General features: G+C 40.2%; 1 protein-coding gene across 5 annotated transcripts; it reads right to left on the bottom strand.

The window, feature by feature from the left end:
• Positions 1-605: 605 nt before the first annotated feature.
• On the bottom strand, positions 606-26,171 carry LOC124113171 (monocarboxylate transporter 12-like). Of its 5 annotated transcripts, none has more exons than XM_046473429.2 (7): positions 26,011-26,171; positions 19,444-19,509; positions 16,994-17,177; positions 13,765-13,908; positions 7,556-8,344; positions 6,111-6,161; positions 606-2,178 (listed from the first exon to the last, which is right to left on the bottom strand). In XM_046473429.2, the coding sequence occupies exons 2-7, from the start codon at positions 19,465-19,467 to the stop codon at positions 2,048-2,050; spliced, it is 1,323 nt and encodes a 440-aa protein (XP_046329385.1). In that variant the 5' UTR covers positions 19,468-19,509; positions 26,011-26,171; the 3' UTR covers positions 606-2,047. The 5 variants fall into 5 exon arrangements, with proteins under 5 accessions (XP_046329385.1, XP_046329384.1, XP_046329381.1 ...); XM_046473428.2 differs by lacking the exon at positions 26,011-26,171 and adding an exon at positions 24,368-24,572; XM_046473425.2 differs by lacking the exon at positions 26,011-26,171 and adding an exon at positions 21,250-21,363.
• Positions 26,172-26,421: the final 250 nt, after the last annotated feature.

The following is a 26,421-nucleotide window of genomic DNA, read 5'->3' as shown; positions in this document are numbered from 1 at the left end:
CCCCGAAAATGTTTCTAGGTTTGCCAGCACCATACCCGTGCTCGTGGGTTTCACCGAAGTGGTAAACGTCTGACACCTGCATCACTTGGGGCTTTCCTCCCACATTAAGCTGACACGCCGTGACATAACTGGAATACTGTTAAAGCGGCGTTAATCCCAACTCACTCAATCACCTAACCTCCGTTTACGATGCTACATATCCCGCATTGTTTTTTCATTGTCCTATTACCACGAAGGGAGGTTTTGGGGCTTTGTTCTCACACCATCGACTATATATAGCTGCAGCATGCAGTGTTAAACACACAAACACACACACACACACACACACACACACACACACACACATACAATTAAATTAAACTATTCACAGTCTGCCACAATTGATACTACTAAACCCCAACGTAGCCGTTTCGAGAGAATCTAGTGATTACCATCATGAGCATCAATCTACGCAATTGGGAAACGATGACCAAGTCACTGAGACTGACCACCCGATCCCGTCATTCGCCTCTTCCGACACGCATGGTTTTTCTGAAGACCCGGATCTTCACGGGTCTGGAATATTGGCATACACAACACAAACAATTCATATATATCTTTATTAGAATGCGAACGTATTCTGAGTAACATTACAATAAATACCTTGTGTGTTGGAGGACGATAGTCGGAGGCTGTACATGAATGAGGCCACGAACTACTGTTTTAAGGTAAACATGAATCCCCATGAACTTAGAAAATTATAAAAAAGTCAACCTTTAAATTGTTGGTTATTGCTTTATCACGAGGGAGTCAGAAAGCCGCCGAGTTGGCGCACACAAATGAATATGGCGATGACATTTTCAGGATATTTTCGGGATGGTTTCGGTGTTGTAGCAGTTCAATCAATAGAGATCTTTCATCGGTTAGTAGATTCCATAGTTGACAAACAAGGCACATGGTATGATATTGGACTTAAATGATCTATGAGGACATGTGACAAAGACAGGTCAGAACACTTCAAAATGATTATAAATAAAATGATATATTAGCAGCGCAGTGCGCGGTCCTACAGTCGATAGAGTCGAACCCCGGTCGTCCAAAGTTCCCCACTCAGTGACCAGCCTCATCGGTCTGATCCTGTCGTGTATTGATAGATGGACTGAAGAGTAAGTGAAGTAAGTACAAATATGTGAGTATAAAGCCTTGTGTTGCGTTTCTTTCTTGTATGTGAGCATGCCGGTACATGGACCTTGATGAGGACTTGTTAAGGTGTTTCTGTCACTCCTTGACTCAGGTTACCCTCTTCCGACCAGGCGGGTTGCAGAGGCATGGTTCAAAGTGACCATGACGACACGAAATGGCAATACGTTTAGGTAACTGTAGCAGGGACGCCCTAACGCAATTACAACGTCACGGTATTGTAACAATAATGTCATCTAAGAAGAATTACCTCAACCGGGTGTTACCCAAGTACATATCCTGGATTGTCCAAAAAAACATAAAAACATTTCCATAATCATACGTCATCTCGGCTAAAAGCAGAGTCAATTGTACGATTCCGACTATATTATGAGCATGTGCTTCTGTATCATTATCAAATAGTGATGCTACCAGATGTCCGTAAAAAGGCAAGTATAACATCCTTGAATCCTTGAAACTTGAACCTAACCAGGCTATGGACTGCAGTAGACTGTTTACATGACATCTATATCTGGTAGTAACCATATCATCATCATGGATTGATAGTGACTGAATAGTGTAAGTTTTACGACATAAGTTCCTCTCATATAATATTCGGAAATTGCATTCATACTCATTGTGTCATTGACTCGTCAAATGTGAGAGAAACCTAATATTGATATATCTCAGATGTCTTAAGTATTACATAAATGAGACTTGGTAACTAAAGAATAGTAAACTGTGGTTCGTGTCTCTTAATTTCATTATTTAGATTTGGCTCTCTCGTTTGGATCGGTGGCCCAAACTTTAAAAAAATTGCCGCTTGCCAGAAGAGCAAATATTCTTCGCAATCACTGTACTGTTAAAGCAGCACACAACCCAGGCTCACTCACTCACTCGCTGTAACTAAAGCTTCAGAAACATGTCCTGTGTCCTGTCGTGTGTCCTTGGAGGGGTCCCGAGCCCTCCTCTTTAGAGTTGATAGAAACCCAAACACAGTGGCCGAGAAGAACATCGCACCTGAAACAACCGAACAGATCCACTCTTCAGCAGTGTCTCGTACAAGGTAAACGCAAAGAAGTTAAAGAGATGGGTCAACATGTGCTATATGCATATTTATATGTCTCCCTACACATACCCAGATGACGAAGGGGCGGTCGGGTAGCCTAGTGGTTAAAGCGTTCGCTCGTCATGCCGAAGACCCGGGTTCGATTCCCGACATGGGTACAATGTGTGAAACCCATTTCTGGTGTCCCCCTCCTTGATATTGATGGAATATTGCTAAAAGGCGGCGTAAAACCATACCCATACCATGCCCAGCAGATAGCTAACAGCCTAAAGAATATGATGCATGCTTTAAGCAGTCCGGACGTATGCCCGTTGTATAGTGCTAGCCCACTGAGATACCATGCCGCAGTTTAACATGAATACCCCACACAGACACAGGATAACAACAAGTACCATCTTTTGACGTCTTTTGATCTGACGCGGCAGGGGATCAAACCCCGGACCTTCCGCCCTCTGGGCGGACGCTCTACCACTAGACCAATAAGAAAAGATGCATTGTTCAAACGCAATGGAATTTTAGTCCTGAAACAAATAATTATCAAATAATGAAAATGAATAAACTGAAAATGAAGACGCATGCTCAGTAACTCGAGAGGAGGGACACCTGCGCGGAACGCTGACCTCGATTCGGGAACAATAGTGCGTTTTTAATCATTCAGAGTGAGACTAGTTAAAACACAATAGTGAATGAGGAGCTAGCAGAACAAACGAGCTAGTCGACCTCGTCCGTGCAAATGCTCGAGGTTCTCTTCACCATAAATTAGCATCTTCTGCAAAATAGTTAAAACATTTTATTTGTCCAAAATGAAAATAATTTACTTATGATTTATTATCGTCCCTTCAATTTGGATGAGATCTAATTAAGTCATGAAGAACATTTAACATACACGTATTTGAGTGGAACGTTTTCTTTAGAAAAATCAGTTTGAAGAAATATTATCTCTACTCCCTTCACGTCATCATAGTTTTACTGTATATATTCCGTCTTGTATATTATATCCATCTAATTATTTTGGATGAAATGAGTTATTAACAGGTAGAAATTCTTTACATGAGAAGTCATCTTGGACAAAAAATCTGATACAATATATTATCCTTCCACAGAAAGTTTGGAAATACTTTATCCAAACCGTCAGATCAATATGACCCATAAGGGCAGGGATAGAGATGAAATTAATTTCAATAGTCCTCATGATCACTGAGCATTGCAACAATTGTCCCCTTGTTATTGTCGCAAATAATTGAAATGACGTCGCCATTGTTCGTGGCGGTTTATGTGACATCGTCCCAACAACAGAGTAACTGAGCTGAGGCCTCAAGCTGGTTCAGGGCTCCCTATGGACCAAGCTCTGAGACGGTAAAGGTTGCCATTATTGGTTGCATATTTGACACATCTGGCTTTGTTTAGCTGGACTCCTTCGATGGGATGATGTCGCTCTGAAAGATTCGGGAAAAACCTTAGCCGTAATGCAATTGCCAGTTGCACACTTGTCAAGTTATACTACTGAGTAATATTCTGATAAGATAAGATTAACAAATAACGAACTTTTCATTACTGTACAGTCGTTACCCGTAAATAGTGTTATAAGTCAGTGCAGACTAAACCAGAACCAGATCAAAATTCCACTAATATTATTTTATTTAATACACTGAAAATACATGAGGTGCTGCAGAATATCATCCTCCCGGTTATCCAGCGTATCACATCTTCATTCCCTCATGAATAATATGATAATGGAAAGGATATACATTACGCTTGTCAATTGAAGATGCACAAATATCATTTTGTTTGTATCCATACAGGGACTAAATTATGTTCGCGATACAGCCATCAGTTTGGCCGTAGGGTACCGGCATAATAACTTATGCCGGAAACTTATGTGACCCATGCCTCACATATATTGATGTCAAAATGAACAATGGAAACAATCATGAATATGCAGCCATGTTAATTAACTTGATGTACATGGTCACAGGTGGCCATTGCTTGAAAAAGTGTAATCTCCAATACCATCAGCAACTCGGAATGTGATTAACTCTCGTTCACTTTTGTACCACTTACTCCATCATGAGCGTCACTAATAGCCCTAGACCATGGTTACGTATTTCTGACATATAACATATTACATTTATGGGGTGTGAGTTACTTGGTTTTAGCGCCGCTTTGAACAGTATTCTAGTTACATCACTGCATGCCAGCTTAATGCCCATCTCCAGGAAGCTGATTTTACTGAACATTTTCTTTGCGACCACTGGTGGTATCATGTCAAAATCGAAGATCGTGCTGACATTCTCAACGAAACTGCTCTGGTACAGACATCGGAATGAGTTAAAGATCGTCCTCAGTGCATTAAAGATGAAGAGAAGAAATATGAAATACACCCTATAAGATCTGGCATATAATCAGAAATCATATGGTTCCCTCGTCTGCCTGACCTACCAACAGTAATGTGAAACCTATGTAGAACCCTCGAGTAAAAGCTAGCAAACTCTCAGAGAAATATCTATTTAATTTTGGTCTCATATCTCGGGAAAACATTTCAGTAAATAACTAGGCCTGCATTGTTTGAAATATCTGATCGTTTCAGACAGGCATACGCACAGTGAATTTGTGAAAGGAACATTCTACAGAATGAACCACAGAATGTAAATAAGCATGAAGATATTTTGAAAGTCAAGAAAGATAACACGTATTGTGGAAAATGATCGTGTGAGTTGACTAGGTTGATCAACCAAAATCTGAAGTATTTTCTGTTGTGAAAGAGCGCAAAGAGAACGTGATCATTCCATTGAACCGTGGAACATAAACCTAATTTTATTCTAAAATTATAGCATAAAAGACGGTCATGGTTCTTGAGGTACTGAGACATTACGATTTGATAAGGCACATGCCAGCATTGAATTACAGATGTCAGATTGAAGAAGAAATTATATTCATATAAATGACAAGCGAGAAGACGTTATCAGTGGTAGCTGAAGTCAGAACTGTACTGGAGAACCAGTTAACTGTGTCCAGATAATGAGAGGCGTCAACCCTAATGGAGCAACCATCTGATTTCAAGGGGGGTGGATTTCTTTTAATAAAATAACATAATCAAGCCCCTGTTTTATGTGCCTCGCATTGTAGGAAAACGATAGTGTGTCCTTTTCTTGCAGACTAAGGTGTGCAAAAAATACTGTTCGGTATGTATATATTTTTTTTTTAAATTAGAACCTGTTTATGTTGGAAAAGATAACTGAGCTCCTATGTATATAACAAGAACGCTCTCAAACCAAAATGCTGATATAAGCGCATGTCTTCCAGTTCACGCTTCTGTTTAAATAGTCATGTATTTAGTCCTATAATTCAAATTGTTCAGTCACATTGTTCGAATGTTACGGTATACATGACCAGACCAACCAATGGTACTATGTCGTTTGGAAACATTGGAACAGCAATTGAGAATGCAGAATGCCTGTTACGTTTACAAACACCAACTATTATTTCGTCGGTTGCTGGTACATGTAGTTGAAAACCCTTAAAGATCTGATGTTGTCTATTGTTATGCAACAAACCACGTCGTGTATACTGATATCCAAGAAAATCCGGGTCTTCTGAAATTCATTCATGTCGTAAGAAGCGACTAACGGGATCGGCTGGTCCAGACTCGACTATTACAGACCGCCGTCACATAGCTGGAATATTGCTGTGTGCGGCCTTAAACAACAAACCGTCAAACATTCACAATTTTGATACCTCGACGAGTATGCAGAATCCAGTACCATTCATGAAAATAGTTAATTCTGTAGGTTTAGAGACAACATTATTTGACAACATTAAACAAATACTTTCTGGACATCACATGTGCAACAAAGGTATGAACTTACTAAAATGTGTGACCTACCGGAAAACAGAAATGCACTGTAGTTAGTGACGCTTCTTTCCACCAGAGTCCCTACAATAAAACGTCAATCAGAATCATTAAACACAATATGAACATCAGTTGCAAACGTCAGAGTTGCGTCCCTTGGGCGTGTCAGGATTCTCTTATCGTGTGTTCGATCCCTAGATTCGCCCTAATTATGATTTATTGGGAAATATATTAGTTAATTAAATTTGATAATAGATGAATAATTTATAACCAACACACAGTCCAAAGGTAACGTCTAGATAAATGTACGAGGGGCGTTCAGTAAGTTTTGCAACTTCAATATTGGAGCAAGTCACAGAATATCTTTTGCACTTTTATTTTTCAACATAATCTCCATTCACCTCAATACACTTATTCAATTTGTCCTTCAAGCTTTTAATACCTGACTTTAAGTCACTGGGCTGTAGGGTGGGTGGGTGGGTGGTAGCCCCCAGGGACTATTTCCTGTTCCGGCAAATGAAATCTGCCCAGGATGACGAGGACATAAAGGCTGCCACAGAGGTGTGGTTAGAGGGCCAATCTGCGGATTTCTAGAAAAGTGGTATTAAAAGCGTGAAGGACAAGTGGAATAAGTGTATTGAGGTGAATGGAGATTATATTGAAAAATAAAAGTGCAAAAGATATTCTGCGACTTGGTCTTATATTGAAGTTGCAAAACTTATTGAACGCCCCTCGTATGTGCATAAATGAGTAAGGAAACCTAAAACATATTTTTTGACGCAATTCCTTCAGCTCACCTGACTGAAAGTCAAGTGAGCTCATGTCATTGCCTGTTTGTTCGGTGCCTTTCAGAAACCGCTGGACCAATGAAGCTGAAATTTCACATACAAGTTCCCACCACTGATGACACACACCTGAACATATTCCAGAGTCTCTGGTCCGTTTTTCAAACTAGTTTTCTCTGAAATTGCTAAACTGGGTAAGCTGAACGTTGGCATGTATATTTTCCTCATGGCGACATCATATTTGGTTCATATCACTAGCGCTTAGTGTTCTTCCTCAGTATTTTTGCATAACATATTGGAATAGAAACTTATATATAACACTGTGTTTGTTTTGTTGGTATATCCAGGTGGGCTACACTGCCGTGGGACTCAATTTAAAACAGTCCTTTGGTTATACAACTTAAAAACATACGTCTTTGTAAAGGGTGAACATCTCTTAGATGTTAGAATTGCTAAGATTTCCTGATGAAGAGATTTGCTGGTATTGATATAAGTACATAACGATGGTTTGGACGTTCTTCCTCTATGTTGTAATGTTCCAGCACCGAACTGCGTGGATCGATGCTCATATGTCAATAACTTGATTGTCTGGTCCAGACTCGATTATTTACAGACCGCCGTCATATTGCTGGAATATTTCTGAGTGCGGCGTTAAACAACAAACAAACAAACAAACAAACAAACAAAACGTACCAGCAATGGGAGGACCAACCAAGAAGCCAGCGCCACAAAAAAACCTTCCTATACCCACGCCTGTCGCAAAGTTGTGAAGATCAAGAATGTCCAGAGTCAAAGTGGCCATAAGAACCCACACACCTCCCGTATATAATCCGAGAATAAATCCATATGCTATTCGTGCATAAGTTGATGATTTGAACAGTGGTATAAAGAACGTGAAAATAGCCATGATCCCATTGATGGAGAAAAATAGTGTGGCACTTCCAATCTTCTCCTCACTCGCCGCAAATCCAACGAGAATTCGCGAGAGAATACTTCCTATTCCGGAAACCGAGACAACAAGCGATGCTTTTTCTAACGTAGACCCTTGTGATATGAAAAATTCGGGTAGAAATTGGTATTGCGTTGACACACCAAGAGAAAAACACAAAATGCTGGCCACAAAAAGTATGAATGATACGTTTTGAATGACACTGACAATCATCGTCGAGGTTCCACACATCGAAAGCGTAATCTTTTGTCTTAGAGTTTGACCACCCAAAATGTGTTGTTGTCTCCACCGCTCTGTTACAGCAGGACGCATCAGCATGCCGGCTGCACAGGCGTGAAATGTTATTCCTCCTGTTATAAGATAGGCTCCATGAAATCCGTATTTCTCAAGAAGAAACTGAACCAGCGTTGGATGGATAAATATTCCTAATCCTGCTCCGGTGAGGCAAATACTTGAAGCGATGGCAGCATTTTTCGGAAAGTAGTATCCAAGAACAACTATTGCTCCAGTTCCTGCCAGTCCCATGCCCAAACCTGAAACAGGTGTTTGAAAAGGATTGTGACATGTGAAGTGAAGTCCTTTCTTGCACAAGTTTAATTAAATTTAATAATTTGATACTCCACTCTGTATTTGAACTTCATTAATAGTGTGATCTCAATACGACCACAATCAAAATCCAAAGAAGTTCACCCAAAAGCACAAGCATCTTTCTTATGATCAAATTTATTTCTCGAATAGACAGGGTTTGCCAAACATTACCTGGTGTACTGTAACAATTTAACGTAGTTGTACTAAGATAGTGAAGTCATTACAGAACATACTTCTCCATTGTGCCTGTTACATTCCTGCGCTGGTGAACAAGACAACGACAAGTAGTTCCATATATTTCATACAGTATACTTCCCCCTTGGAATTCTGTTTCACTACCAATTTATATATTTTCAGTTTCTAAAATAGTCACCAACACCTCCCTTGGTCTTAAACCGTGCAACAAAACAAAAGACAAAACTCAAAGAAGCATTTTTCGCATATTCAAATGGTGCACGTCCCTCAGCGTTACTTTTTTGTTAAATCTCCTCAATCCAGATAATACCATTCACGTATTTGTATTAACGAACCATTGTTAGGATCATATTGTTTTGTTGGCCAAAGGCATGAAACATTATGTATGATTCAATAAATGTTATTATTTCCCGATGTGTTATTATCTCGAGTTCGATCCCTATGTGCACCATGATTCAGCCTGTTATGCAGAAATAATACAATGTGGTCCGTGTCACTACACATCCGACTTTCCAGTTCAAAATTGGTTTCTCAATTGTAGACAGCTCACATGTTAATAGCCGGACAGTGGCCATACACTATAAAACTAGTTTACAGAAAATAGAAAAAGGTGTTGTTGATTTTGAAAACTAATTCACTTTGCAGCACAAGTAAACATATTTATCGTCAACACTAGAGGTCTTTATGGTATTTCGGACGTAGATTTATGTAGTAAATATGACACCAGATACCTACCTGCAACTGACAACGTACACACTGCACGTATAATACGCAGTACATATGACACTACACGATGCCACTGGGCACCTACCTGCTACTGACAATGTAGACACAGGGCGTAGATTACACAGTTAGTATGACACTACACAATGACACTGGGCACCTACCTGCAGCTGACAACGTAGACATAGGGCGTAGATTACACAGTTACTATGACACTACACAATGACACTGGGGACCTACCTGCAACTGACAACGTAGACATAGGGCGTAGATTACACAGTTAATATGACACTACACAATGACACTGGGCACCAACCTGCAACTTACAACGTAGACAACGGACGTAGATTACACTTAATACCTACCTGCTACTGACAACGTAGACACAGGACGTAGCTTACACAGTTAATATGACACTACACAAGGACACTGGGCACCTACCTGCAACTGACAACGTAGAAATAGGGCGTAGATTACACAGTTGATATGACACTATACAATGACACTGGGCACCTACCTGCAACTTAAAACGTAGACACAGGGCGTAGATTACATAGTTAGTATGACACTACACAATGACACTGGGCACCTACCTGCAACTGACAACGTAGACATAGGGCGTAGATTACACAGTTAAAATGACACTACACAATGACACTGGGCACCTACCTGCAACTTACAACGTAGACACAGGGCGTAGATTACATAGTTAATATGACACTACACAATGACACTGGGCACCTACCTGCAACTTACAACGTAGACAACGGACGTAGATTACACAGTTAATATGACACTTCACAATGACACTGGGCACCTACCTGCAACTTACAACGTAGACAACGGACGTAGATTACACTTAATACCTACCTGCAACTGACAACGTAGACACAGGGCGTAGATTACACCTAATACCTACCTGCAACTGACAACGTAGACAACGGACGTAGATTACACTCAATAGCTACCTGCAACTGACAACGTAGACAACGGACGTAGATTACACCTAATACCTACCTGCAACTGACAACGTAGACCCAGGGCGTAGATTACACTTAATACCTACCTGCAACTGACAACGTAGACACAGGGCGTAGATTACACTTAATACCTACTTGCAACTGACAACGTAGACACAGGGCGTAGATTACACTCAATACCTACCTACAACGTAGACAACGGACGTAGATTACACTTAATACCTACCTGCAACTGACAACGTAGACACAGGGCGTAGATTACACTCAATACCTACCTGCAACTGACAACGGACGTAGATTACACCAAAAACCTACCTGCAACTGACAACGTAGACAACGGACGTAGATTACACTCAATACCTACCTGCAACTGACAACGTAGACAACGGACGTAGATTACACTTAATACCTACCTGCAACTGACAACGTAGACACAGGGCGTAGATTACACTCAATACCTACCTGCAACTGACAACGGACGTAGATTACACCTAATACCTACCTGCAACTGACAACATAGACAACGGACGTAGATTACACCTAATACCTACCTGCAACTGACAACGTAGACAACGGACGTAGATTACACTCAATACCTACCTGCAACTGACAACGTAGACAACGGACGTAGATTACACATAATACCTACCTGCAACTGACAACGTAGACACAGGGCGTAGATTACACTCAATACCTACCTGCAACTGACAACGTAGACAACGGACGTAGATTACACATAATACCTACCTGCAACTGACAACGTAGACACAGGGCGTAGATTACACTCAATACCTACCTGCAACTGATAACGTAGACAACGGACGAAGATTACACTTAATACCTACCTGCAACTGACAACATAGACAACGGACGTAGATTACACTTAATACCTACCTGCAACTGACAACGTAGACACAGGGCGTAGATTACACTCAATACCTACCTGCAACTGACAACGGACGTAGATTACACCTAATACCTACCTGCAACTGACAACATAGACAACGGACGTAGATTAAACTCAATACCTACCTGCAACTGACAACGTAGACAACGGACGTAGATTACACTCAATACCTACCTGCAACTGACAACGTAGACAACGGACGTAGATTACACTTAATACCTACCTGCAACTGACAACGTAGTCACAGGGCGTAGATTACACTCAATACCTACCTGCAACTGACAACGGACGTAGATTACACCTAAAACCTACCTGCAACTGACAACGTAGACAACGGACGTAGATTACACTCAATACCTACCTGCAACTGACAACGTAGACAACAGACTAGATTACACTTAATACCTACCTGCAACTGACAACGTAGACACAGGGCGTAGATTACACTCAATACCTACCTGCAACTGACAACGGACGTAGATTACACCTAATACCTACCTGCAACTGACAACGTAGACAACGGACGTAGATTACACCTAATACCTACCTGCAACTGACAACGTAGACAACGGACGTAGATTACACTCAATACCTACCTGCAACTGACAACGTAGACAACGGACGTAGATTACACTTAATACCTACCTGCAACTGACAACGTAGACACAGGGCGTAGATTACACTCAATACCTACCTGCAACTGACAACGGACGTAGATTACACCTAATACCTACCTGCAACTGACAACGTAGACAACGGACGTAGATTACACTCAATACCTACCTGCAACTGACAACGTAGACACAGGGCGTAGATTACACTCAATACCTACCTGCAACTGACAACGTAGACACAGGACGTAGATTACACTCAATACCTACCTGCAACTGACAAGTTGAACGTAGACAACGGACGTAGATTACACCTAATACCTACCTGCAACTGACAACGTAGACACAGGGCGTAGATTACACCTAATACCTACCTGCAACTGACAACGTAGACACAGGGCGTAGATTACACTCAATACCTACCTGCAACTGACAAGTTGAACGTAGACAACGGACGTAGATTACACCTAATACCTACCTGCAACTGACAACGTAGACACAGGGCGTAGATTACACCTAATACCTACCTGCAACTGACAACGTAGACACAGGGCGTAGATTACACTCAATACCTACCTGCAACTGACAACGTAGACAACGGACGTAGATTACACTCAATACCTACCTGCAACTGACAACGTAGACAACGGACGTAGATTACACTTAATACCTACTTGCAACTGACAACGTAGTCACAGGGCGTAGATTACACTCAATACCTACCTGCAACTGACAACGGACGTAGATTACATCTAAAACCTACCTGCAACTGACAACGTAGACAACGGACGTAGATTACACTCAATACCTACCTGCAACTGACAACGTAGACAACAGACTAGATTACACCTAATACCTACCTGCAACTGACAACGTAGACACAGGGCGTAGATTACACTCAATACCTACCTGCAACTGACAACGTAGACAACGGACGTAGATTACACTCAATACCTACCTGCAACTGACAACGTAGACAACGGACGTAGATTACACTTAATACCTACTTGCAACTGACAACGTAGTCACAGGGCGTAGATTACACTCAATACCTACCTGCAACTGACAACGGACGTAGATTACACCTAAAACCTACCTGCAGCTGACAACGTAGACAACGGACGTAGATTACACTCAATACCTACCTGCAACTGACAACGTAGACAACAGACCAGATTACACTTAATACCTACCTGCAACTGACAACGTAGACACAGGGCGTAGATTACACTCAATACCTACCTGCAACTGACAACGGACGTAGATTACACCTAATACCTACCTGCAACTGACAACATAGACAACGGACGTAGATTACACCTAATACCTACCTGCAACTGACAACGTAGACAACGGACGTAGATTACACTCAATACCTACCTGCAACTGACAACGTAGACAACGGACGTAGATTACACTCAATACCTACCTGCAACTGACAACGTAGACAACGGACGTAGATTACACTTAATACCTACCTGCAACTGACAACGTAGACACAGGGCGTAGATTACACTCAATACCTACCTGCAACTGACAACGGACGTAGATTACACCTAATACCTACCTGCAACTGACAACGTAGACAACGGACGTAGATTACACTCAATACCTACCTGCAACTGACAACGTAGACACAGGGCGTAGATTACACTCAATACCTACCTGCAACTGACAACGGACGTAGATTACATCTAAAACCTACCTGCAACTGACAACGTAGACAACGGACGTAGATTACACTCAATACCTACCTGCAACTGACAACGTAGACAACAGACTAGATTACACCTAATACCTACCTGCAACTGACAACGTAGACACAGGGCGTAGATTACACTCAATACCTACCTGCAACTGACAACGTAGACAACGGACGTAGATTACACCTAATACCTACCTGCAACTGACAACGTAGACACAGGGCGTAGATTACACTCAATACCTACCTGCAACTAAGGACACGGTCAGAAAAAGCAATCTGATGTCAGTCACCAGAAAACTTGTCGTTAACCCAGTCATCATCAAGACACCAGACATCACCACACACGTTCTACAGTCAGACACGTTGATTATTAAGCTGGCAATTGGACCTGTAGAGTATAAGACGAAGAAATTGTTTGGTTTATTCGCATGTAATACTTTATAATGCCAGACACTGTGTGTCATATATGATTTTCAAACAATATATTGGTATGGCGTGAGAACATATATTTTTAGGGTTTTTTGTGTGGGGGCGATACCTCACATAATAAAAATTATTATCGCTCTAAGTATTTCACTCTCAGCTGAACAGTTCCCCGATGCTTTTAGCAATGCATTTCTTCCGGCAAAGTATCATGGGGATTCCGGGTGACAAAATACACAACAACGCAAAAGTTTTTTCCTTTATTTCGCAAAGGTTTGTGTTCGTAAAACTTTTGCGTAGCTACGCGGCAACTACGCAGAATGTTTGTAAAAGTTCTGTGTAGCTACGCAAATACTCCGCGGAGCTACGACAAATACACAACAACGCAAAAGTTTTTTACTTTATTTCGCAAAGGTTTGTGTTTGTAAAACTTTTGCGTAGCTACGCGGAAACTACGCAGAATGTTTGTAAAAGTTCTGCGTAGCTACGCAAATACTCCGCGGAGCTACGACAAAATACACAACAACGCAAAGGTTTTTTACTTTATTTCGCAAAGGTTTGTGTTTGTAAAACTTTTGCGTAGCTACGCGGAAACTACGCAGAATGTTTGTAAAAGTTCTGCGTAGCTATGCAAATACTCCGCGGAGCTACTGCGGAGTATGTGCGAAACTAATTGCCCCTTTTAGGGGACCAATTAGATTTATGACCCCCCGGGCGTCGGCACAAGCGTGGTGGTGGAAGACAAGTTATACGTGTACATCTCATATGGAGACTGTTTTTCACTATTCATATTCTAATTTCATTCATAATACCACACACTTACAGTACTCCTTGAATCTGTAAGATGACTTTAAATGTTAAGTACAACAGATTGAACGAGAACAAATGATAATGCATTGTTAAAAGAAGGATTGTGCCTGTCATCTTGTAGATCTAGAATGTGCTCCTTCGAATTAGTAACGAGACTAATTAATTATCATGAATATGTATTATGCAGTTAAGAGTTATATTTATATACATGTACACTATAAAAATGTATTCACTTTAACGTCGTATACGACCTTCGACCTTCGCGAACGAGTTGAATGGTCCATGTCTGGTGGAACAAATTGTAGAACCGGTGTATATTGTTTTTAATTTGGCAAATTTCACGTAGGTTTGTTTAAAATGATTATCCAACGAATTTCATATTAATTCCTTTCATTCAAAATGTCTTCGGGAATTAAATAATGTTTGAAATATAGAGCTGACTTGATAGGAGATGATGTGACGTTGGTTGGTTTGTTGTTGACGCCGCACTCAGCAATATTCCAGCTATATGACGGCGGTCTTTAAAAAATCGAGTCTGGACCAGACAATCCAGTGATTAATGTCATGACCACCGATCCACGCAATTGGGATCGACGACATGCATCAACCAAGTCAGCGAGCCTGACCACCCGATCCCGTTAGTCGCCTTTTACGACAAGCATAGTCACCTTTTACGGCAAGAATGGGTTGCTGAAGACCTATTCTACCCCGGAATCTTCACGGGTCTGATGTGACGTCAGCAGCCTGAGACTATACATATGGACATACGGTTGCACCGATTACAGCGTACAAGTTGGCTCTTGGTTCAAGCAGGAATGTAAAGAAAATGATATGTAACAATTTTCTGAGGACTAATTGCATGTTTGGATGTTATCAGTTCTGCGTTCTGAGATACAGTGATGTATATCGTGTATACACAAAACGTACATACCAAACGCCAGAACGATTAAACCTGGTTATTTAATATCATAAACTTACAATGTGTTCATACACATTAAACATTAATTACCATACAGTTACTTTCGCTTGAGAGTTGTACACATTATACATGTACATTGTGTTGCCACACTGCCACATCTTCCACACTGAACTGATCATTCTGAACATAATATGGACATATACTGCGTTATTTAATAGTCCAGCAAAATATCAACAGGATACGTATACATGTAGATGCACCAGAGTTCAGGGTTCACATTGTACATATATGGGACATCAAACCGATTTTTTGCGCAAAATAATGCTTCACATACCACCCTACGCTTTCATCTAAGCATTACTTGAATGCGCTGTTTAATATCGGGAGAAAAACACAAAGATACACTGACGACAATTGATGTACATAACACATTAATTACAAACTAATACAAGATAATTAGCTGTCTTACTGACCGTCTGTCTGATTGTAATACCCTGTGCAGTACGTGTAAAACGTGATGAATGTGAACGTTCTACTGTTACAGTAAACTACGGTTATAACGAACTCAAAGGGACCACTAATTTTAGTTCGTTATAACCGTAGTTCGTTATAAGTATATAAAGCATATGTACAGCAAATGGTCGGGACAAAACAAATAAGTTCGTTATATCCGTCAGTTCGTTATAAGCGCGTTCGTTATAAACGTAGTTTACTTTATAACACAATGACTGAGCATATGTTACGCACAGAAAGATCCATATGTTACAGTTGGTTCTTATTTAGATAACATTGGAATTGATGCACATGTGTCTAATGCAAATGCGTATTTTATGATCAGTTTCGTAGGAGCACTTCATATTGTTATATCAACGTTAAATTGTGGCCACACTAATCAGGACGTCCCTCCATACATGTACATGAATGTGGTTTTTACCCAAGTAGATAGTCATGTACATACATCAACTGTGATATAACCAGTGTCCAAGTGGTATTCATCAAACGACTACATATGTATATGCAAGTACGTAAATGTTTACATGTACATTTGTACAAGACAAGAGACACGATTCAAGTTGATCATCACATACTCATGTCAATAAGAATATTTATTGACAACATTATTATAGCAGGAATATATTGCATGTATTTATCTAGCATTACATGTACCTGCAATCCATTGACAGTGTAGCATCATAGTATACATTGTATTAAAGAGACTATTGCCATGGTCCGCCACGCGTTAAACAACAAAGACACGCATACGTGGTCCACCAGGATTTCAATAGACACATAATTATGTATGTAGTATTCTAGCTCGTACCTGCCAGGGCGAACATGCAGCCAAAGGTCGATCCTACCCAGGTAGTAAGAACCAAGTCCTCGTTAAACTCTTTCAACATGGCGACGTGGAATACGCCAGTAGCGTAGGTGAGACTGGGGCCAATCAGCATAGTGGTGAAGGAAGCACCCAGCACAACCCAGGAGTATATTCCCTCCCTATCCATCTTTAATAATAATAATAATAATAATAATAATAATAATAATAATGCGTATCCAATGACATTATTTACATGGAGAAGAAAGGAGCGAGAAAGGGATGTTGGGGTTGTAAGGATTAACTACTAGTTCAGAAAATGATCCTTGAAGAGGCTAAAACTTACCACCGTAACCTCTCAATGTGTTGGATAGACTACAGAAAAAGCTTATGATTCTGTACCTCACGAATGGATTTTGAGGTCACTGGAATGTATTGACTTCCCCGAGCGACTATTTGTGTTACTCAAGTCTTTAATGAATTGCTGGTCAACACAACTTGAAATGTATTCGCAGAGGCAGGTGGTGACTTCGGAACCCATTTCTGTCAGAGGAGGAATATTTCAGGGCGATTTTTTTAGCCCTTTGCTTTCCTGTTTGTCACAAAATCCTTTAAACTTTTTGCTCAGCAAAGAGGAAGGTTATCACCCGGGACCTCCTAAGCACAGATCCCCAACACCCCTTACTCACCTCCTTTACATGGATGACCTTGAACTTATTACCAATGGAGGATCTACACTCAAAAAGCAGATTCTGCTTGTCGAGTCCTTTTCTAATAACATCGGCATATCCTTTGGACTCGACAAATGCAACACTCTTCATTTGAAACTTGGCAAGGTAGAAATGGGAGGATCAGTCACTTTACTTGGAGGAGGAATTATTGACCATCTTGTGGAAGGTCAGGCCTATACGTACTTAAGGATGCAGATTAGGGACAAACTCCCGAATGCCCATGTCAAGGGCAAACTTCGGGCAGAGTACAAGTGTAGACTAAAGAAATTCTGGAGTTAAGAGCTGAACGCTCACAATAAAGTCAAAGCCACAAATACGTATGCTGTGGCCGTCCTTTCGTATTGGTGTTGTTGATTGGACGAAACAAGAAATTTAGGGTATTGACACCCTCACACGAAGAATCATGTCAGACAATAGATCCCTTCACCCTCGCTCTTCCCTCAATCGCTAATATTTACCAAGCATTATGGCAGGACTCGGTTTGATTAATGTGGAGGCTCTTCATGATAAAATTGTTGTGTGCACTTTTGCACACATTTATTTGTCTGATGATCCTCTTGTGAAGCATGTCAAGACTCATGATGAAAACAAGGCATTCCACAGTTTTCTAAAACGAGCCAAGGATGTTTGGACATAATCTCAATGTCGGTGTTGAGTTTGTTGATGGTTTTGTACTGCTGGACGGTACAGAAATGAGTGTAAACCAAGCGAAGTGTCATATCAAATCGGAGAGGCTATCTGAACGACCGCTGCGTCGAGTTTATGTGCAGTGTGTTGAGATCCTGCAGAGTCCTTCGCTTGGATGAAGTCGTCTGGCCTGAAAAGTGAAACAGAAGGCTTTCTGTTTGCTGCCCAGGATCAGTCACTTCCCGCTCGAAACCGTCAGTGTGCGATTTTGCATCAAAATGTAAATATGAAATGTAGATTATGTAATGAATTATATGAGACTGTCTAACACACTGTCAGTGGATGGCCAGCTTTGGCACAAACACAGTATCTTAAACGACACGATGGTGTAGATCGATCATTTTATTACCGTCTTCGCCATGCTTGTGGTTATGACACAGAGGTCCATCCATGGTACGACCCGGAATATGTAGAGGGCGTCATGGAAAATAATAAACACAAAATTGTTTGGAATAGGTCCGTATACAGCCTCAGACGTATCCAGGCCAACAAACCTGATCTTTATATCTTTGAATTTTCTGCCCCCCTTGACACTAATATGATTGCAAAGGTTGAGGAAAAACATGGCAAATATGCGGACCTCGCTTTCGAAATGTCACGCTTGCATAAAAAAAAGTTACTGTACCAAGTTGTCCGACTCCCCATTATTCTCGGTGCCTTAGGTTTGGTACCTCCCAATCTGTTGACTGACATTGGGAGAGTACCCGGGGTTTCTACCAGGAATACAGCCCTTTTGGCAATTTGGGTAATGCAGAAAGCTGCAGTGGTAGGGAATCTTCCTATTCTCCGAACAGTTCTGGGTGGATTTGACTAGATAGCGCTTGACCTACAGCATGTCGCTATACGAAAAACGTTGATCAATTTCCGTGTAGCTCGGTGTTAGCACTTTTGGACAGTGTGAACAATTGACGTGTCAGACTACAGTTGTAAATATAATTATTAGCATTAGGGAAGTAACTTTCATTGAGGAGTATGGCACATGGTTACAATAAAAGGTGGATAGGGTGTTCAGGCTTGTATGATAGCGAATCAACGTACCTGACGGGGTGAATCGTTGCTCATTATATCAGTCACTGCTTTAACAGGCCACCGTACGTCATACAGCTGAAATGCAATGCGACGTTAAACATAAACAGTAACAACAAAAGCAACAACAAAGTCTGAAACAATGATCTTTTCTTATGGCAGTTTAAACAGAGATGTAAAGACATGTATTCACAAGAGGGATACAACGATATGGCAGACTCGAAATTCTGTACGTATTTTTCAGATTTTAAGCTTTAAAGCTCGCCAGATAGATATCTGGAAGCGATAGAAACATTAAACGTACACTGAATATTTACAAAACTTATATGTAATTGTCATGAATTGCACATCACCAGCATGCTCATTCTGCAACCATGTTACAGAAGACAAAGATCATGTCTAAATGAGTTGTGCGGCATACAGAAATGTAAGAATGACATATTCACCCCAGTACTTTGTGATTAGGCCCTCTAATAAAAAGCTTCCATCCTTCTACAGATTGATGATGATAATCTCCTATTTATACTCTGAGATTGGATTTATTCATGAAGTTCCAGGCCATTGGCCTATTAAACATACATACACAATTCCATAAATAAAGTAGTGCATTTGAAAATTCATGACATATATATGGTTGATTGCACTATTGAAAATACGCATCATATTATGGTTCATAACAAGGGATGTTAATACTTTGATGCTACTGCTGCATTACCAAGTGACACGAGGAAGCAAAATCTGCATTTTTTTACAAAAACTACGTTTGTAAATTTACATGATGATGACAATAATTCAATAATGTTTTATGCGTTGGGATGGCACGATATTGATTATGAAGATATGTATTTCACAGCATGAACAGTTTTGCATTCCAGGAAAAATATAAATTCATTTTCTATAACTATTTAAGCACTATTATCGTTTATTTTATTTCGCAAGTGAAGATTCATTTGTATCATGGTTTTTTTCTTGTACAGCATTTACAATGGTGCGTTCATTGCAACATGGACATCTTAATATGAACATGATGCACTATGGGCCAAAATATACTCTCTCTCTCACACACACACGCACACGCACAAGCTCATACACACGCACAAGCTCACACACACGCGCACCACACACGCACACACACGCGCGCACGCACACACACATACACACACAACAACAAACTCGGGTCAGAAATAGTCCTCAACAATCCATGCTTGTCCTTAGAGGCGACAAACGGGATCGGGTGGTCGGGCTGACTGACTAGGTTCACAAAAGTCAAAGTATCCCAATTTGTCCATCCAGAATCGCGTCAAAAAGCTTGAATATTGCTGAATGCGGCGATAAACAACAAACAAACAAATTTCACACAACAATAAAAAAACCCACCTGTGTTGACTGTTCAAGTGCTGGGAACTGTGTAGAATTGCTTCATACATAAATGGAAATGCTCCTCACGTTTATCATGTTTGAGTGACTACCCCAGCTGTATGACCCAGGCTGATAAACTGGGCACGATTACACTCAGTGAACCAAGTCACGAACCACCCGATAGATGTGCAATGTATATATACAGATGTATACGTGAATAAGCAAGGCCAGACAGTGTGACAAACTATCTACAACGCCACCATTGTTATCCCCTCTGACAAGCACAGACGCGAATCACGGAACGCTAAATGATTAAAACGACATTATAACATTTACCAAATCAAATTGCACGGATTTAGACAAACCAACCGGCGAATCTTCAGGTAGTTAAAGTATACACATCTTTATAATGGAAAACCTCTCTGTCTGATGGATTGATTCACAAAACACACAACTTACCTCCAGCTGCTCGCTAACAAATTTGAATGTACGAGGACCGAACGCCGTGACAGTCATGGTTTTTAGAAGCCCTCGATAGCTAATGGTGCGAAAATCGTTTCAAAGGCATCTGAGTGACTTTAGTTTCTGTGCAGAATAAATAACTGAAAGTTATTACAGGGTACGAGGTATTACAGCTGTCGTTTGACGGGCACATGACTTTTATGTGTGTGTTGTGATAAGCGGTTTGAATACGCTAAGGGGTTTTTCACAATCTACGATTTTGTCACACTCCATGATACTCAGATGGTGCATATTCATGTATAAATGTTATACTAAACATGGAGCGTATATAAAAAACAACCTACAATAATACATACAATAACTAATTTGTAACTGATTCGTCTTAAATTAAAAACAGGCGAAGCATAATTGCTATTTTGATTCAAATAAACTTCTAAAAGCATCATCTAATGTCTACCCAACGCAGCAAGTGAAGGAGGTGTGAAGGCCATTTCTGGTGTCCCCCGCCGTGATATTGCTATTGCTATTATATTGCGCGCTTGTCTGTCTGTCTGTCAGTCTGTCCATGTGCGTGCGTGCCTGCGTGCGTGTGTAAATGGAGGGTTGTCCCCAAGCGAAGTCTCTTGCAACGCTTCCATATATATTAAGACGTTCACAACAACGGTATTACTGCTCAATGGTGTTAACCCATTAATCCATACCTCACTGAAATGAATTTTAGACTAAATATTTCTTTGAAAATTATTATTCTTTATATGTATATGTACTTAATATATCCTGGATTACATCGTTCATACTTGAGAACCACATACCTACCGATTACTAGAAAACAATACTGTACTTTGAGGAATAGAAATAAATTTGTCTGCCGAAAGTCAAAATTTGAAATTAAGACAAAGACTGCGAAGGCGTTGACAGCAGTTATATCCAATCAAAAAAAGTTTTGGAAACTTCTCCGAGGTATATCTAAGCTGTGTAGTAAACAAAATTATATAAGTGGTGATGTTTGGTTTAACCATTTTAGCAATGTGTTCAATGCTGATATTTTATGTGATCAGAATGTCTCCTCATCGAACGTAGACGACGAAGTAGATTTAGAACCCAACTGTGCTAATGTGGTAAACAACGTGGAAGAGTATATATAGGACTCCACTATAACAGATGAAGAGATACATAATGCTTTATCTCATTTGAAAGATGGCAAAGCTTCAGGTATAGATGATGTGGTAATTGAAATGTTAAAAGTCTCTGAAAATGTTGTCATGCCCTTTCTGAATGTGTTATTTAATAGAATATTTGAGTCTGGTGTTTTTCCTGATGTTTGGTCAAAAGCTATTATCATTCCTGTTCATAAAAAAGCAGAGAAAAGTAATCACTTCTCAGTGTTATAGGTAAAGTTTACACGTCTGTTTTAAGTAAACGAATAACTATATGGGCAAACATCAAGAACAGAATACAAGAAACACAGGCCAGTTTCAGAAAGGGTTATGCAACCACTGACCACATATTTACTCTGTATGCTATTATTCAGAAATGTTTATGTAAAAAGAAATCAAAACTTTATGCGGCATTTGTAGATTTTAGAAAGGTTTTTGATTTTGTTATAAGTTATAAGTTGTGGAATCTCTTAATGTCTTATGGTATAAGTAGTAAAATGTTAAAAGCTTTAAGAAGTTTATATAAAAGTGTTAAATCGTGTGTAAAATGTGATCTAGGTTTCACAGATTATTTTGACTGCCCTACTGGTCTACGACAAGGGTGTATTTTGAGTCCATTACTGCTTTCACTTTTCATATGCGAATTATCTAATGAAGTTATTTCTAATGGAAAGCATGGTGTACAGTTATTCCCTGTTTTAATAGAGATACTGTTATTGTTGTTTGCCGACGATGTTATTTTAACATCAGATAGTGTCACGGGGCTACAGACTCAGTTGAGTATTCTAGAAACCCACACAGAAAAATGGATTTTGACGGTAAATCTGGAAAAAACAAAAGTTGTTTTTCACAACAGACGAGGTGGGGTGCTTTCAAAAAAGAATATTTGGTATTATAGGGGGGGGGGGGGGGGGGGGGGGGAAAGGTTGAGGTAGTGTCAAGCTACAAATATCTTGGTTTACCTTTTTATTCATCAGGAAAATTCAGTTATAGTATATCTGATCTAGCACGAAGAGCAAAAAAGAGCTTTGGTCGAATTGATTGCAACTTTAAGTAAAATTGATCTTATTTCAAAGTCAGTGTTTTTTCAGATATTTGATTCGCAAATACAACCTATACTTTTATATGGCTCTGAAGTGTGGGGATTTCAGCAATATGACAAATTGGAAAAAGTTAATCTATTAGCCTGTAAGAAATACTGCAAGTAGGAAACAAACCCCAAATGCTATAATCTACGGGGAAACGGGTCGCGTTCCACTGTACATCAACTCCTATGTTAGAACACTTAAGTTTTGGCTTAAATTAATTCATATGAATGAAGACAGATGGCCAAAAAAGGCTTATGATATGTTATTGTATTTAGATAACTGTGGACGCCATACATGGGCTTCTATCATTCGTTTACTTCTTTTTTGTCATGGCTTTGGTTTTGAATGGATATCGCAAACAGTTGGGAACCAGCTTTTATTTCTACGACTTTTTAAGGATACTTGTATAAAAATGTTTTACCAAAACTGGAGATCAGTCTTAAACTCTAGTTCAAGATATCATTTATATGCAGAGTTTAAAAGTCTTTTAGAACCTGAAAAATATCTTTCAGTTTTGTATGATAGAAAATTTAGAAACATAATTGTAAGATTTAGAGCAGGTCTTTTAAAATTAAAGAATAATGAAGGCAGATATCTGTCAATAGACAAGTCTCTTCGAATATGACCTGTCTGTAATAATGGTATAGAGGATGAATTTCATTTTTTACTCATTTGTTCATGTCATAATGATCTCAGAAAAGAATACTTACCGGCAAAACTTTGCCGATATCCTAGCTTGAACCATTTCAAATCTATTATGTGTAATAACAATGACGCAGTCTTAAATAGTTTATCACGTTTCCTATATTACGCTTATGCAAAAAGAACAAGTAGTACAATTCAATTATGACATGTGTCACGTTACTTTACCATTGCATCTGTGAACAGTTGGTATATTGTGAACTGTTATTGTACATTGGCCCGAGGCCTTCATGCAAATAAAAGTTCTTTTTCTTCTTCTCTAGTACACAGTAAACAGAAGATGATCTGCTTGGACTTGTCTTGGTCCCATTTCGACCGAAATTCTGATTTTACTCATACATCCGCCTGCATCTCCGTGGACAGTTGAGCTCCGCTTCCTTCGTGGAATAAAAGTAGGATAAATTCGACACCAAACATGCATTGTACACCTAATGTTGACTTTCTTCGTATGATACATGTAGGATACAATCTACACACAGTGTTTAATTTCTTCATTGGATACATGTATGTGCATTCGACACCTAATGTTCACTTTCTTCTTGGGATACATGCAGGATACAAGCGCCATCTAATTTTGTTAGATATGGTCTTCAGCAATCAATGCATGTCCTAGGAGGCGAAATAAAGGATCGGGTGGTCAGGCTGACTAGGTTCATGAATGTCATCGCATCCCAAATCGGTAGATGGATGCTCATGATGTTATTCACAGGATTGTCCGATCCAGAATCGATTAGGCAGAATCGATTTGTCCGATCCACAATCGCGTCATATAGCTTGAATATTGCTGAATGCACAACAGACAAAAACGGTCTATGGTTTCAGCAGCTTTAATAATAAGGACTCTTTATACGCCGGTACCACAACCGGCTAACAAGGGCGTGGCAGAGACTGTGAAAGAGGCTATGGGCTGTTTCAGGCGTGACCAAGTGTGACTAGAGCTCGTCCCAGTGTGCTGGCCTTCTGAGCGATGACTTGACTGTTAGCTGTCGGCCGTTGGCTCGTGTTCTTATGCCGTTTCTTCTGGACTGCTCTGTTGGTCTGGTCCTATTCAGTGTTCAGCGCCCTTCTCTGCCTCTCTGCCGACTTAACTGACGTTGCTGCTTATATAGGGGTTTCTCAGCTGGTTAGCTGCGACCCTATCGCAGCAGGTTCTCCACCAGGTGGTGTCAACAACCGTCCAGCTTAGTCAACCGGCACTACATCATTGATGCAAATTCATGCCGGAAGACGACTGCCACTAAAGACATCGTATCCCAATTCGTCCAATCCAGAATCGCGTCATATAGCTTGAATATTGCTGAATGTGGCGTCAAACAACAAGCAAACAAATTTCACACAACAATAAAAAAAAAACATCTGTGTGGACTGTTCAAGTGCTGGGAACTGTGTAGAATTGCTTCATCCATAATTGGAAAAGCTCCTAACGTTTATCATGTTTGAGTGAATACCCCAGTTGTATGACCCAGGCTGTTAAACCTCTTCCCACTCCGTCTGGGCACGATGACACGCAGTGAACCAAGTCACGAACCACCCGATAGATGTGCAATGTATATAGACAGATGTATACGTGAATAAGCAAGGCAAGGCAATGTGACATACTATCTACAACGCCACCATTGTAATCCCCTCTGACAACCATGGACGCGGATCAGGTAACGCTAAAGGATCAACACAACATAGTAACACGGATTTAGAAAACCAAACGGTGTATTTACATGTAGTTAATCTATAATCCATAAATATCTATACAATTATCAACCTCTCTCTGTCTGATGCAGTGATTCACCAAATCCTAAAAGCCCTTAACTTACCTCTAGCTGCTCGCTTCTAAATCTGCATGAACTTGAGAAGACTGCACCGTGACAGTCATGGTATAGAATCACCCGACAGCGTGTGACTTAGAAATAGATTCAAAGGCAGCTGAATGGATGAACCTTCTGTCGAGAGTAAATAAGTGAAAGTCGTCCTCAGCGAGGATATTGAGGTATTAGAGCTTTAGTGTGACGGCACATGCCTTTCATGTGTGTGAAGCGGTTCTCTGTATGAATACGCTAATGATTTTGTCACAACAGGCTACTGATTTTCAAATGGTGCATACTCATGTGATACAAATGTTATTCTTTGTTGCATGGAGCGTGAATAAAAAGACAGAACTGATTCGTCTTAATTTTAAACCCCAAAACAAAAGATAATTGTTAGTTTCATTCAAATAAACTTCTAAA

This window comes from Haliotis rufescens, unplaced genomic scaffold (assembly GCF_023055435.1).
Source record: "Haliotis rufescens isolate VD_foot unplaced genomic scaffold, xgHalRufe1.0.p SCAF_9, whole genome shotgun sequence".
Lineage (NCBI taxonomy): Eukaryota > Metazoa > Mollusca > Gastropoda > Lepetellida > Haliotidae > Haliotis > Haliotis rufescens.
Note: the sequence above shows the minus strand (reverse complement) of the source record. Positions and strands in the feature narration are given on the sequence as shown.

Excerpts from the sequence above, each read along its gene's own strand:
- LOC124113171 (XM_046473425.2), bottom strand. The coding sequence starts at position 21,306 with ATGACTGTCACGGCGTTCGGTCCTCGTACATTCAAATTTGTTAGCGAG. Across the intron at positions 13,909-16,993 it reads CTGCATGTTCGCCCTGGCAG|GTCCAATTGCCAGCTTAATA; the intron begins GTACGAGCTAGA and ends TATACTCTACAG. Across the intron at positions 8,345-13,764 it reads GACCGTGTCCTTAGTTGCAG|GTTTGGGCATGGGACTGGCA; the intron begins GTAGGTATTGAG and ends CACCTGTTTCAG.